The sequence below is a fragment of the Macrosteles quadrilineatus genome, unplaced genomic scaffold (assembly GCF_028750875.1).
Source record: "Macrosteles quadrilineatus isolate MER2022 unplaced genomic scaffold, UCM_ALF_1.0 Scaffold_8__2_contigs__length_117827958, whole genome shotgun sequence".
NCBI classification, from domain to species: domain Eukaryota; kingdom Metazoa; phylum Arthropoda; class Insecta; order Hemiptera; family Cicadellidae; genus Macrosteles; species Macrosteles quadrilineatus.
This window is the reverse complement of record NW_026542601.1, coordinates 62,798,930-62,814,762: the sequence shown is the minus strand read 5'-3', so window position 1 is coordinate 62,814,762 and position 15,833 is coordinate 62,798,930. Positions and strand designations below refer to the sequence as shown.

At 32.6% G+C, this 15,833-nt stretch overlaps 1 protein-coding gene across 1 annotated transcript in view; it reads left to right on the top strand.

Annotated features, from left to right (window-relative positions):
- Positions 1-738: 738 nt before the first annotated feature.
- The window catches only part of LOC128999255 (uncharacterized), a 31,773-nt gene continuing 16,678 nt past the window's right edge, over positions 739-15,833 (top strand). Inside the window, exon 1 of the mRNA XM_054425651.1 lies at positions 739-795. Coding sequence (XP_054281626.1) covers positions 765-795 — 31 coding nt within the window. The 5' untranslated portion in view covers positions 739-764. The remainder of the gene's footprint in view (positions 796-15,833) is intronic.

The following is a 15,833-nucleotide window of genomic DNA, read 5'->3' as shown; positions in this document are numbered from 1 at the left end:
CACTATAAATACTTAGATTGTCAATATTTTAAAGATGGTAGACACAAATTATTAATGTCACAATGGTAATAAAATTTGACTGATCACATTAAACATTGTCATCTCCAGGCCCAATGGCTGTCGAAGACTCAGGTATAACCATTTTACACAGTAAAATTGGATCACTAAGTTCTTCGTATCATTGTAACATCATCTTTGTGCCTATGGTATCTTAATCTTCTAAAGGTCACAGATAAGATTCAAACCAGCTACGACCATTAAAAAATCTTGTTAGTCTGCAGCTGAGCTTTCTAAATTCATTAGCATAGCTCCTATTTTTAACATCAAGCAATTTTTAGTCACTCTGTAAGCAACACTAGAATGCGGCAATATGACCTGATTTATGTGAAATCTTAACAGGGAAGTAAATTATTCAGCCTATACAAATTAAAGTCCATTCTTATAACCCTTCCAATCATACTTGGTCTTTGTTAACCAAACAAAGTTATTGTAATGGGATTGAATTGGTATTTGTTTAAGAAAAGAAGTACTTTCAAAATAAGAAAAACGCGATAAAATCTTTGTTTACATGTGAGGTTATATTTCCCAGATTATTTCCCCCTCTAATAAAGGTGAAGGCGAATGACAGGTGCAACAATGGGGTGTTGAGGGGGAGAGTTTGGGGGGGGGGGAATGAGGGAACGACAAAAGAGAAATCGGCAAATATTCCCATCCCAGTCCCAGTCTGCTGTCGGCAGCCGTGCAGGTGGTATCGTTACATTTCCATGTTGTACGGATACCCATTGTTATCAGAAGGTAAGTATTTAAAGGTGCGCTCAACCTCAGCTCGTATTTCTCAGTACGATGTTGCTTAACGCCGATGTTCCTATACCATTGCATTGAAGAGCGTTTGCAAGCCTTTTGGTTTTGGGTGATTACATCGTTAATCCTTAAACCTTTTAGTAAAATAACTGTAGATTCTTGTTTTTAAGAATCTATTGCATTTCCCCCCGTTTGTTATTTAATTTTTTCTCTTATAAAAACTTGTTATTTAAAACTTATGATAAAAAATATATTGTTACCAACCTTTTAGCCCACCATTTTTTTTTAATATCAACATTTTAAAAAGCGCCGGACCTACAATAATATTTAACGAAAAATATGACTCCAAGGTCTTTTAAATCGGTTCAAAATTGGGGCTACAAACAGTAAGAACAAAAACCCTTGCATTTGCGCGTGCCGGACGGGTAGAGTGAAGCCTTAACTGTTTGTAAATAAAATGGAATCTATAATATTTTCACGTGAATTGTGTTTCTGACCGTTTTCCATAGCAAACTGTTTAATTTGCACAATCAATATATAATTAAATAACCAATCATCCCTATGACGAGGCTTAGACAATTTGTTTTAGGTTTAGAGTTTCCTTCATTAGTTTTGTTTTACAGGTACAGTACTCAACAATAAACGAGTTGATACTCTACTATGCGTTTCAGTTTAAATGTAAATCATCTATACGTTCTAATGATAAAATATGAAATACAAATGGACTTAAGAAGTATTTTGCTATTGAGTTTTTTAATTGATAACACATTTTTTACTGATTGTAAAGAGGATATATGTTGCAATATATAGGGTGTCCCACGAAGAGGTTTCTATTTTGAAGCAATATTCTAGACTAGACTCATGATACACAATACAAATTTGAAAATCCACAGCTACAACAAACACATATAAAAAATACTCTCACCCCAGCAAACCTGCAGACTAAGAAAGTTAACGTTGGCTGATTAGATTTTTGAATTAGTTACACATCTGGCTGTATAGTATTTAGATAAATATATTCTTAAACATGTCAGGTTACTTCCCCAATATCATCATAGGTTAAATTAGTACTTTGGTTTGCTGCTGCAGGGAAAGTAATAAGGTGTGGTTTTTAGTATAAGCCTACAATTTTAAAAACTTAATATAAAATAAATAAATTTGCCAAAATTAGTTGTATATTGATAACATACACACTGCGACAGTTTACTTATTCTCCGTAAAAATAACATGTGAATTTTATATTTGGGAAGTTGGATTTTTATACTTATTTTGAATATTATAGTGAGTTTCCACGGAAAATCTAGGAAAATCCAAGGAAATAAAGCTCCCGAAGATATTATCTTTGACTATTAATACAACTTCAGTATCTAATAGTCAATGATATTATCAAACCAAATCTATAGGGGTATGTTGAATAAACATTTAGAATAAATACTTAAATAGATTTATCTTAGGTCTGGCACAATCATGGTGAACACGGTTTCAATTTTAGAAAAATATAAATACAGTAGTAACAAAAACTATCTACTAAATGTGTGACTCCAAAATATACAGCAATATTTTTCGATCCGAGTACAGAATAATAATGCCAATTTCAGGCGTGTAACATACATTTAGAGGTAACCAACAGTTTCTAATTTACAAACGTTGACAGTGTCGATTGTTGCATTTGTTGGAATGCTTGTTTGTTTTTACCTTTAACGTATTTAAAGCATGAAATTAATCATAACCAATTATTACTGTTTTTATAATAGGTAAAATGTTTAATTTTATCCATAATGTTTTCTTTATCCTACCACATAAAGGGGGGTGTGCAGGGTTTAGTGTAACCAAAACAATATATAAACGTAGCGAAATAGCAAAATTCTCACTGCTGATTTTGTTGTCTCATTAGCAACAAAACAGTAAACTATATTTTGTTTTCACCAGTTATATCACATACAATAGAGTAACTACATTAAATTTCCTATACAGTATTATTTGTGGTTAAAGGTGGAAATTAAATGCGCCCAATCTTTAAAATAGCTTCAAGTGTTTTGGGAAAGTAATTGTCGTTAATTAAGTTGATTTTTAGATTTATACTTTATAAAAACAGTTAATTAATTTGCTATAAACCACTGACAAACAATGGTATTATACATCTAACTTAGCTATTATTTTTTAAAGGGTTTCAAGCGTTGGTGTACTATAAACAAAGTGAAATCTTTAAATATTGTTGCATTTTCAGCCTGATGTATATTTGCATGTATATATATATTTGCATGTATATTTATATGTATATATAATTGCATTTCAAGTTAAGAGCCAAATATCAAATTAGACAATCATCCATGATAACAGAGGCCAAATTGATACCAGTTCTGCATAGTGGTCTGAAGGATCTAATTAGGGTAATGAGTTAAGAATATAATATAATATTGACTGGGACAGTGGTGTCGTCATGTAATCTAGCTATTAGGAGGTCACGAATTGTGGATATTTATAGGCATGCGATACTTCCTGGTATGGATTAAGGTCCGAACTAGTGAGTACTACAACTATCCGCAGGAATATTCTGATAATTAGACAAATTCGTTAATACCAAGGCAAAAATGTGGTTCGGATTTCACTATGACTTGTAGGTCCCTTAGTTGCCATTAGCTGTATGGGCTATTAAATAAACGCTGTGTCTAAGGAATATGTCGGCCTTAGTCACTAACAAGACTACAAGATCGCGGCACTCATCCTTTACTCATATTTGGGTTAAAACACACACATAGTGGCGTCCCAATCTTAAATAAATTATTGATTAAATTTACCAATTAGTTATGGCAATTAATATAAAACCTTATTGTAGACTAGTATATCGTGTAATTTGATCAATAGAAACAAAATAAAGCTGTGAAAAAAGACAAAATGACAAAATAGCCAATAGCATTTTGCATTGTTGTAATTATAAGCTTTCCAACTAATTTGCTGTTTATACTTGTAATGGTAATAATTGGAACCAAGACTTGATGATAAAATCGCTTTTATAAAAAAATTAAAGATTTCTGGAGGAGAAATTCTTAAACAAAATCCTACTTAAGCAAATCCTCGATTTAAGCGGCATTCGTTGTCTTTATACTTGAAAAATCCGAGATTCGTTTAGAAGTATTTCATATCTTTCAGGGTGACTTTTTAACTCCAAAAGAGGGGTTTAACATTATCTTGAAAAATGCACACTCGAGTTGCATTATCATGGCTTTATTTAAAGACATGATAATATTTATTATTATTATTATTATTATTATTATTATTATGGTATTTACACTTAGCCACAGTTTCGTAGTTACAAACACTTAAACAAGAAAATATATCTAGTAGAATCACAATAATAATTATTATTATCATAAATTCATAGAGTAAACGCAACAACGATGCAATGCCTTATAGTCTAAGACCAGTAGCATAAAACTAGGCCTGACCTGGGCAAAATTAATAACAAAGCAAAACCAACTGGAATGTGTTAGGCATGCATCCCTTAACATTTTATGAAAATTCCCAACTTTTCCCACTGTAGCAAAATCCGCCATCTTGTAAAATGGTGGACAATCTTTAAAACACTGCAAGGTTCCACTTAAAAACTTATTGTTCTCAAACCATTCCACCCAGAAAAGTCCAATTAGTCTTAGATTCTTTGCCATAATATTATCTACAAGAATATACCATATTATATAATAGTAATATAACTTTAACAGTGAAAAAAAATTAAATTTTAAATTAAGTTAAAACATTTTGACATGTTTTCACTATTTTTGGGGTTTCGCCATAATTATTGAGGAAATGCAGATTTTACATTTTAGCAAACATGTAGGGCTTTAAATTCCGCTTCATTTTCATATATAATAAAACAATGTTTGAGCAATATTGACGTAAACGGCGATTGTCAAAGTACAATCTCATGTAACGCAGCTGTGGGACAAAAATGTATAGCAAATTAAATATTTTCTGTTATTGCTAAGCAATGTCATCAAATTATTTATACTTACATGAATAGTTTCAAATTATGTCTCTTAACGTTTTCCGAGAATAATTAAATTTTTCCACTTTTACAAAGTCCACTACCTTAGAAAATGGATGGTGCGAATCCCCCAAAGTACCCATGAACTTTTGTGAAAACTACAGGTAACAATAATAATAATATAATATAATAATATCCTTATATATCCACATATATAATACGTGAAGGCGATTTCTACGAAACGCTACTCCTCCGTTAATAATGGACAGGTTTTTACAAACGATGTGTCAAAATTAAGTATTTTTGTGTAGCGCCCCCTTTACCAGTTAGTAAAACCAGTAGTAAATAGGCTTTGCCCCACATTCTATCAAAATCCCAATGTATATCTTATGAAGAAGATTTACTAACGCAGCTGTATAATGAAGCTTACTTCAGTATTGGAATTTGTCAATTGTAAATATATTTTGCGTCAGGGAACACATAATTTTGTTGAATGTTTTAAGTTGTATTGAACCTTTCGCAACCGGTTTTTAACATTTCCAATGATATGTTATGGGATGAACGGTGTGAAGCAAGAGAACTTAGTAACAAATTGGATAGTAATTGAAAAACAAACAGTAAAACGTTAGCAACGTCAAACTGTGTATTTAGTGATAATAAATTTCCTGTTAAGAGATAAATGACCAGGTGTAGAACACAACTCTGGTAATCGTGAGTTAATAGTAGGTTATGCAAGATATTCCGCCAACCAGAGAGGAGTATTTCATAAGCCCCTCCTCTAAGCGTTACACCTACCAGACACGTGTATCAGCTGACGTGATGGCGCCAGCTGTTGCTGTACTAACAATTAAATTGTCAACTGTTCATAACAACTAATATAATTTACGAGTTGTACTTCTGTGCCAACGAATGAACCCTCTAGTATAGTTTTGAGAAATTATTGATTGTGGGGTTACTGTTAAATCTGGAATTCCTTGACAGGGGGTATGTCAGTTAGCTGTCTCAGCCTTATCAATAACATAAAGTTGTCAATATAATCTTTCTACGGAATGTTAGGTGTTGTGGAATACGAAGTGAAGTTGGCTTTTATTCTTGTACTGTTAGGGGCCTCCTCGTTTATATGGTCGTGCGGCTTCATAGGCAACAAATAATGCAAATGACATAGCAATGGGACATTTCCAAATAACAAAAATACTGTAAATTGGCTGTTACGTATATATTGACATTTACATATTGTTAATCAACGTATCTTATAAAGGATTATGTGATATAGTTTAAAAGGAATATGACCTTTCTGTCATGACACTAGCTGCTTAGATAGTATTTTCTCTTTGTACCATCTTTTACAGCCAAAATGTCGTGTTATTTTCAATCATGTTACCATACCAGTGCGCCAAAGTCCTTAATACGTTATTTGTAAAGACCGTATTTGCAGGTGCAAATAATTTGTCAAGATGGGTACCATTTTAGACAAAGTTTCTATGTTTGGATTTTATTAGACACGATAAGAACAGATATTTCTACTTAAATATTTGATATGTGTAGAATAATACTTTAAAACGTAGGCAAAAGTGGTGAAAAGGGCAGACACCAACCCGTACAATAGATATAAGATAGTTCAATAAGAAATAATTTAAGAATTGCTGTGATAAAAGGATTTTCCACTGATTTCGTAATGGAACGTTATTGCAAATCATCACACGATAAAGAAGAAAATAAATTTTAATACCCCCGCCCCAGCAAACCTGCAGACTAAGCGAATTTCCATTAACCTGATTGGATTTACACTAAAATGCCTCCATAAAAATAGCACATTTATTTCCTATTTAAATAGAATTAGTTTAACGAGTACTTAGGTTTGCTGCAACAGGGAGGGTAAAAAATATTTTTTTTATAAAATGATAATAGTTTAGTAAGAAATAAAAGTATTTTCCAAAATCGATCAAAATATGTTCATAAACAAGCAAACTACAACAGTTGACTTATTCTCCATAAGAATAACATGGGAATTTTAAAATTACAATTTTTTTGAATTTTCTCCGTAACAATTAGGCGCATGATAACGCTTTAATATACTAAATTATTTGTTTTTTTAAGCTCTACAAAATGGTTTAAAAAGAAATTGTGAAATTTTGTGTTTTTATGGTCAAAAATGGGAAAAACTTATTTTTACCCCATAAAATCCCCCATAAACCCCCGTTTCCATAGTCCGATCATGCTGGTTCGCGAACTCATTCAAGTTTATCCCGCCTTACACCTTCAAACCAAATTTTATCAAAATCGGACAAAAATTACTCAAGTTATCGTGCGGATGGACATATATATATATATATATTTATATATATATATATATATATATATATTTATATATATATATATATATATATATGAAATAATGGTGTTTTTGGCCTCTGGGGACATCAAAATGAAAAAGTAAATCGGTCCCGGGCTTAGGTCTTACCATGAGACCTACGGTAATAGCTACTTCCCTATAGGAAAATTCGCTAAAATCAGAAAATAACATTGCAAATACTTATTTGGTAGAATGGTAGAATTCACTAACTCCCAATAAATGTTTGTTTGAAATACAATTTGAAAATGAACAGCTGTTTCATTAAAAAGTATTATTCATATGCCCAAAATGTAAACAACTCTGTGGAGGGATCTTTAAAATCTTCTAGGGCAGAGTCCTAAGGGATTTTGCTCAGTTTTTCTTTTGATAACTCATCTGCAGACTAATACCTTTCTTTGGACACCTCTACCAAGTTTCTACGCCCACCCGTTCTCTCAAATTAGTGGGGAAAATGTTTCCAATTAAAAATTTAGATTCCCCCATGTTAATCTTATGGGAGAAACTCAAACTTTGATGGCCTGTGGGGCAAAGCCCGAGGATTTTTATTACAGGAATTGGTGAAAGGGGGCGTCTACACAAAAAATACTTTATTTTGACACGTAGTTTGTAAAAATCCGTCCATTATTAACGGAGGAGTAGTGTTTCGTAGAAATCGCCTTCACGTATTATATATAAGGATAAATTAATTAATTTATTCACAAAAAGTGAATATTTATAGGACATCTCCTGTTTCTATATATTCAAGCACTAATTAAAATGACTTTATGATAAAATGGCTTTATGACCTACAAACCAACTTTAAAATTAGCTTTATCATTCACTTTTTGGGTGTTGAGATTTACATTCCATCTGAACAGACCAGTTGTAGCCAATCTTTCATTTAAAGGACATTTTCTTCGTTGGGATGAGGTAAAAATGCATTTACACACACTAAGATGCTCAATGACCTCTCAGTAGTGCCGGACTAACATCCGGGCTCAATGTCCCCGGACTACCGGCAAAAAAATCTCATCTCCTTGGACACTAGCCTCTTACTTCGGGCTAGGCCTTTTTAACTATGCCACTAGCGCTTTCTCTCTTATTTCCTCCGAAAACTAAGGCCGATAAAGACCGACCTTCTTACTTCATGATGGAATGGCCTCTAGATCGTCTGAATAAACTAATATAGGTTTAAATTACCTGTTTTCTGTCAAAACGATCAGTTTAGTAATATGATGACTACAGCTGCTTCATGCTTCCCACATAGCACATCTCCAGGTCCAGAATGTCTTGCTAATCCCTCATGTAGAGTTCGTCAAAAATATAAACAAATAAATAAACGGAACATACATACGGATATGACACACACGAAAATACATGTAATAAACTGGTCGACCAGACGCTGATTCACGGGACACGGCGCCGGTGGAAGGTATGTCGCGACTTACCTTCCACCGGCGCCGTGTGGGAGCTTTTAGCACTTCTTCCAGGGCTGCATTCATGATATAATGCGATACAACATCGGTCATACATGGTAAAGACAAAGTACATGCTTTTTATAAAATTATAAAGACGTGGCACTTCAAGAAGATTTTTCTGATTTAACAATGCCTCTGCTATCCCTCTAGACGTATATAATGCTGTAGAATCATTTATGAGACTATTATAAGAAGCCAAATACACGAATAATTTAGATATTTAATCTCCGACACAGGATTTACTTAAGAGGAAGTGCAACTGGTAAATTAAATCTCCTACCATCATGGGATGTCCAGGTTGCTGAGGTTGGGTGGAGAGGCTTCGACTCACATTGACTTCTTCGGGCCTTCTTCTTCCTCATTCAAGAGGGACGCCTCGAGATATTTACAAGAGAGAACATCTTAAAAGCATTTTCCTGCCTTCCTGTGGGAACAAGTGATGTGTAGTTCTTGTTTAAGTGGTGCCTTTAAAGGCCCACACCTTAGTTCTGTTTTGAGGCTGGTGTTACCTCAGCGAGGTGCAGTGCAATTTAGGTGGTGCCTTTAAAGGGCCACAAATGAAAGTTTGTGCTTTTTAGCATGATGTATGGTGTTTGACACAGTGTTCATCCCATGTCATGCATGCACACACACACACTGTCCCACAAATTATACTTTTGTTAATACTTCTGTAATATTTTGCTGTATCTTGTTATTATTTTCACAGTTTATAATTTGTTATCTTTGTTGCCATAGTCTACTTTGTTGGTCTTACTTTATCGTTGTTGTTATTGCCTGTTGTAAAGTTACCGTCATTACTGCTTGTTACTTGTTACCATTATTACTAGGCATAGTCTTCTTGTTGTTATTTATTGTAGTTTTTAGGTCCCACTCATGTATTTATTGCCAGCTTCCTTATTTATTATTATTGCACGATTTTTGTAACCACTGATATTAGCTTATTTTTTGCTACTTATGTATAGGCTAGTTCATAGTTCGACAAAATTGTATTAATGGAGAAACCGTTAAGATAAATAAATAAATAAATCATCATTTCAGGTTGGAGTCTCTTCCACAACCTTCAGAAGCAGCCAGGCAACACGCGTCCCGAGCACATACCCAAATTCAGGAATGAAAATAACACAGTAAATTCAAATATCCAAATTTTATAAAACGGCGTCCTCTCCCATTGCAAACGCAAAGCTTGAGTATAACTGCAATAAGCATTTAATACTTAAGGTAAATGCACCAGTAGCTGACAGTATAAGAAACTATACGCACTTAATAATCCGTTGTTTTGAATAAATAGGAACTAAAGAGATATTACGGATTTTATATGATTCTAAATTTAGTGTAGTTTTCAAATTTGTCATACAAAAAGGGGTTTTTAAATATATTTTATAACATTTTTAAACTTAATTCCACCTTTGTACGTGTTCCAGTGACTGACAGTGAAAAAAGTGCTAGTACCAGTAGCTGACTGTCAGTTGTCCCAGTAGCTGACACCGGAACTATAAATGTACTAGCTGCTAAACCTAAGGGTTTTATAATTTATAAGACGAATAAAATCTAACTTATTATAAAAACATGTAAAACGTTATTAAGAAAATTTATTTTACATATTTCAAAAAATAAAAAATATTTCCATTACAAAAAAATATGTATTTTATATATATTTAAAAATACCCCCGCCACAGCAGACCTGCAGACCAAGCGAATTTCCATTTGACTGATTGGATTTACACTGAAATGTCTACTTAAAAAATATAACATTTATTCTCTATTTTTAAATAGAATTAGTTTAACAAGTACTTAGGTTAGCTGCATCAGGGAGGGTGAAACTGTTTTTTTTTTGTAAAATGTTAATAGTTAGTAAGAAATAAAAACATTTTCCAAATTTGATCAAAATATGTTCATAAACAAGCAAACTACAACAGTTTACTTATTCTCCATAAGAATAACATGGGAATTTTAAATTTACAATTTTTTGGAATTTTCCCCGTAACCATTAGGCGCATAACAACGCTTCAATATACTAAATTGTTTGTTTTTTTAAGCTCTACAAAATGATTTGAAAAGAAATTGCTAAATTTTATGTTTTTTGGGTCAAAAATGGGAAAACCTATTTTTACCCCATAAAACCCCCCGTAAACCGCCGTTCCCATGGTCCGATCATGCTGGATCGCGAACTCGTTCGAATAAAAGTAGGTTTACACGTTTGTACCAAATTTCATCAATATCGGATCATTTTTGCTCGAGTTATCGTGCTAACGGACACATATATATAAATATATTAATATATAAATAAATAAATAAATAAATAAATAAATATATATATATATATGAATTTGAACGGATGGTGTTTTTGGCGTCTAGGGACCTCAAAACGAAAAAAATCGGTCCCGCGTCCAGGTCTTACCATGAGTACTACGGTAATAGCTTTTTTCCCTATATGGGAAATTCGCTAAAAATATACAATGTTTTAAGATAATTTGGTTTATTAATTAAAAAATTAAAATTATTTTATAAAAATGTGAGATCACATAAATTATAAATAGCATGCAAATTTCGATGGGGAAAACCAATTTAATATATTGTGCAAGTAGCAAATATCCCCTGTCAGCTAGTGGAACTTGTATGGCTTTTGTGTACCAAAGCCTGACATTGATATAATGATATAATGCATCCAAAACCCCTAACACCCCAATTTAATCATAAAATTGTCAACAAAGGTATAATTGATAAAAATAATTAGCCTAATCATTAATACTATTTAAGAAATTTAGCGAAATTACAAAAAAATCAAACTTGCCTTCTTAACAATTTCATTAAGGGAATAGACTAAATGTGATGTGTACAGACAGGGTCGCTTTCAAACCACCACCATTCAGCGAGTATCGGCTAAATTTCACTGATTTGTTTGTAAACAAATCAAGAATAAACATATTTTCTTCTAACAATGCAATCATGTGTAAATATTTTTAAGAGACCACATTATAATGTAAAGAAACTCAAACTGTCAGCTTCTGGAGCACTGTCAGCTACTGGTGCATTTACCTTATATGCCAACCCCGTACTCTGCTAGTAAAACATATGCCAGTTTTTCATTTTCAATGTTCAATGTACGTAAAAATTGGATTTTGCAATAGCCCTAATAAAAAACATTATCAGCCATCAATACGATATTTTTTGTAGGTAACCTTCAAACGAGAAAGTTAATTGGACATTTCTAGATGGAATGAATTGGGAAAACATGATTTTTAAGTGGAAACTTGCACTATTTAATAGTTTGTCGGCCATTTTCCAACATGGCAGACTTTGCTAAAGTGGAACAATTAAATATTATTCTCGGAAAATGTTAAGAGGCATAATTTAAACCTATTCTTGTAAGTAAAACAATTTGAAGACTTGCTTAGCAATAATAGGAAATACTTCATTTGCTATACATTTTTGTCCCACAGGTGCGTTACATGAGATTGTACTTTGACACTCGCCGTTTACGTCAATATTGCTCAAACATTCTTTTATTATACAGGGTGTCCCGGAACTCTCTACCAATATTTTAGGGCATTGCTCCTGGGTAAGAAACATACCTAAATATCAAATTTAAAATGTCCGGAAGTCCTTAGTTACTCACACAGCCGCCATTTTGTTTTTTTTAGTTAAAAATCTTTTTCTAAAGAATGGTTAAACATACGGAATGGAAACTTTGCACAAACATTTATGACAACTAGACAAAGCTACCAAAAAATTTTGAAGATTTTTCAAATTCATAAAACAAAATGGCGGCCGTCTAAAATTTTGTTTCTTAAATAACTCGAAAACGATTGATTTTACAAAAATTTTAAATGACCGCCATTTTGTTTTATGAATTTGAAAAATCTTCATAATTTTTTGGTACAGTAGCTTTGTCTAGCTGTCATAAATGTTTGTTCAAAGTTTCCATTTCATATGTTTAACCCCCTAGTAGCACAAATATGTATTTTATCAATATTTTATATATTTAAAGTTGTATTTGATAGAACCTCGAATAAAATATATAAATAATATATCTTTAATAATAGTTTGATATATTCAAATATATATTTGAAATATTACCAAAAAGCAATGCAAAATATAAATTAAATATAAGTTTTGAATATATAAAATAGATTCATAATATATATTGATCAAATATGTATAGAATATATAATATACATATTTTATATGTATATTTTTCCTATTAAATATTTATAAAAAATTATGTGTTGAGAATATTTTAAATATATATATATATATAAAATATTTTTGAAACTATATTATATATTTAAAGTATTTATAAATATATTTTGAAACACGTCATTTATTTTTATTAATAAAATAATAATATATTTGTAGAATATAGGCTATAGCCTATAATCTTTTATAATTAGCAAATATATAATTTGCATGCATCTTTTTGTTTTTTATAGTGTCTATCAATTTTCATGTATTTTCAAAACGTGCCTTATCCCAAAAAATCAGGTTTTGAGATATTCACATCGTTCTATTCGTCTGCTAAAGACAAATAACAATACTTTGGTTGCATGCACCAGAAAAAATCTTATCCCACTATTATTTAATGTACAAATATTGAAGGTTTTCCAAATCGTTCCTTATCCTTATGGTGTTTGCTCCATAACCTGTCTTATCCATAATGATCCAAACAAAGTCTTATCCCATGTCGCCATATTGGAAAAATATGCTAGGCATTCCAAAACGAGTCTTATCCATGATCATTTAAAATACTGTAATGCAGTGTTAGGCCTACAATGCTAGACTGTTGACTGTTACAATGTGTTAATGTTGTTATTTACTGATTAATAATGGATGAAAATGTAATCAAAAAAGCTCCACCTGGGAAAGCTCGACTAAAAGGAAGATCCCAAGAAAACTGGAAGAAGACTAAAGAGAAAATACGGAGGTAAGAAAATACGGTACAGTGTTTTGTTAGGCAACAAGTAACACCTAACCTAAAAACTTGGTTTTCTTTTAGTTTCGTATAATTTATATAAATTTATAAACTAGGCCTAATGTAAAATATTTTGTAAGTTATTACTTATAATCATCCAGTTTTATATCAACCTCAAAACACACTACCTATATTGTAGGCCATAATTACGCAGTCATTGATATATATAAATATATATTTTTCAGAAATCAGCCAAAGAGGATGCCAAGGATGCCAACGTGTGGTCATAACAGCAATGCCTACCAGTGTGCAACTCTTAGCCAAAGGGATGTGAATCATTTCCATCAAATTGTTTATGAGGTCCCAGACAAGATCACTCAAGATGGTATTATCCTGAAGTATTGTCATGCCAATATACCCAGAAGAAGTAGGCAAGTCAAAGAAAACAGCTCTAGAAAAGGTATGACTGTTCAATATTATGTTAAAAAAGCCACTCTTCGACCTGGAACACCTTCTAAAGTTCCAGTTTGTCAAAAAACATTTTTAAACATTTTAGGAGGGATTTCTAAAACACGGGTTCAGAACATCTGTAAAACTCACTACTTGAAGGGGAAAATGTTAAAAGAAAACAGAGGTGGTGACACACGCTCGCGTAGATACGAGCAGAAACGTATTGCTATCTCAGAATTCATTGAGAAACTGAGACTACTAGAAAAACACTATTGTAGAGGGAAGTCTTCTAGAATATACTTACCCAGTGAACTCTCACTAAATAGGTTGTGGAGGATGTATAACGAGTCGTGTGAAAATGATAACCCACGGGTTAAGAAGTATTTTTTTCGTTTGTATGTTAGAAAAACGTACAACATAGGGTTTGGGCAACCCGCTACTGACGTTTGTTCTTATTGTTTGCAATTAAAACACCTAATAACCTCTTCAACTAATGAACAAGAAAAAAACAGATTTATGATTGCCAAGCGAGTACACACCCTCAAGTACAAAGAGTTTTTCAACGCCTTGAAAAAGAGAGAAGATCGCACACTGGTGTTATCATATGACTGTCAAAAAAACCAGGTCTTACCTAAGGTGCCTGACCAGAGTGCTTATTACAGCAGACAGTTATACATTTATAACTTCACTGTATGCAGAGGGTCATCTGAAGATCGTTTGGACAAGGATAACGTCTACATTTATAACTGGCTTGAGAACCAATTCCCAAAGGGATCTAACGAGATTGCAAGTTGCGTTTTTCACAACTTACAGACAGTGCCAATTGCTCCCGATATCACTAAAGTTAGGCTCTTTGCTGACGGCTGTGGGGGGCAAAATAAAAACACCCTCATGGTTGGAATAGGTGCGAAATGGCTTCTAAATCATGCTCCAATTCATGTGACTAACCTGGAATTTTATTTCCCAGTAGTAGGACACTCTTTCTTACCGCCTGACAGAGTATTTGCCAGAATTGAGAAGACTGTAAGAAAAAATAGTGAACTTATTAACCCTGAAGACTACATTAAAATATTTGAAGAGAATGGAACAGTAATTAAATTAGGTAGTGAAGATTGTCAAAACTTAAACTGGAAAGAAGCTGTTACTGCCATTCAAAAGAAGACAGCAAATTGGTATTTTCAATTCAATCCTTGCAAAAGATTTATACTTAAAATCAACAGGAGTAAAAACAAGGTTTTCATTCGTGGAGAAGTAAACTACAGAACCGACCTCAACAAATTTGGCTCAGTTTTAAAAAGTGGACAGTCATACCAAGCAATGGATCCAGGAGTAATAATGCCTGGGAGGATAATAAACCAAGCTAAATTGGCAGATGTTGAAAAATTATTGAAGGCACATTTCGGAGATGGTTGGAAGGAACATCGGAATCTATCTTTTTACAAAGACTTGGTTGAAACAAGAGGAGGTACTGATGAACACTGTGATAATTAAGATTTCTGCGTAGATACTCCCCAAGAAGACCCATGCCAGCTCACTTGTATTTAAAAATTCCCAAGTTTAGGTACTGGGAATAAACATTGATTTCCAAGTTTCTCAAAACACATTAAAATGAAACTACTTTTTATAGGTGTTCTAATGTTATCTTATTGTGTTTTAATAAGTTTAGTGTGTTTTGATAACTTGCAGCTCAATCGTATTTAAACATATTTTCAAGATTACTGTGAATGAACATTACCATTATTAAGTTTCTCTAAACATGTCATTAAAACGAACCTACATTTCATAGCTATTCTAATGTTAAGCCCGAGTTTTAATAAGAAAGTTTTGTACGCTTTGTTAACTTGAATAAAGAAATATTTTCAGCTTGGATATTTTTCCAAA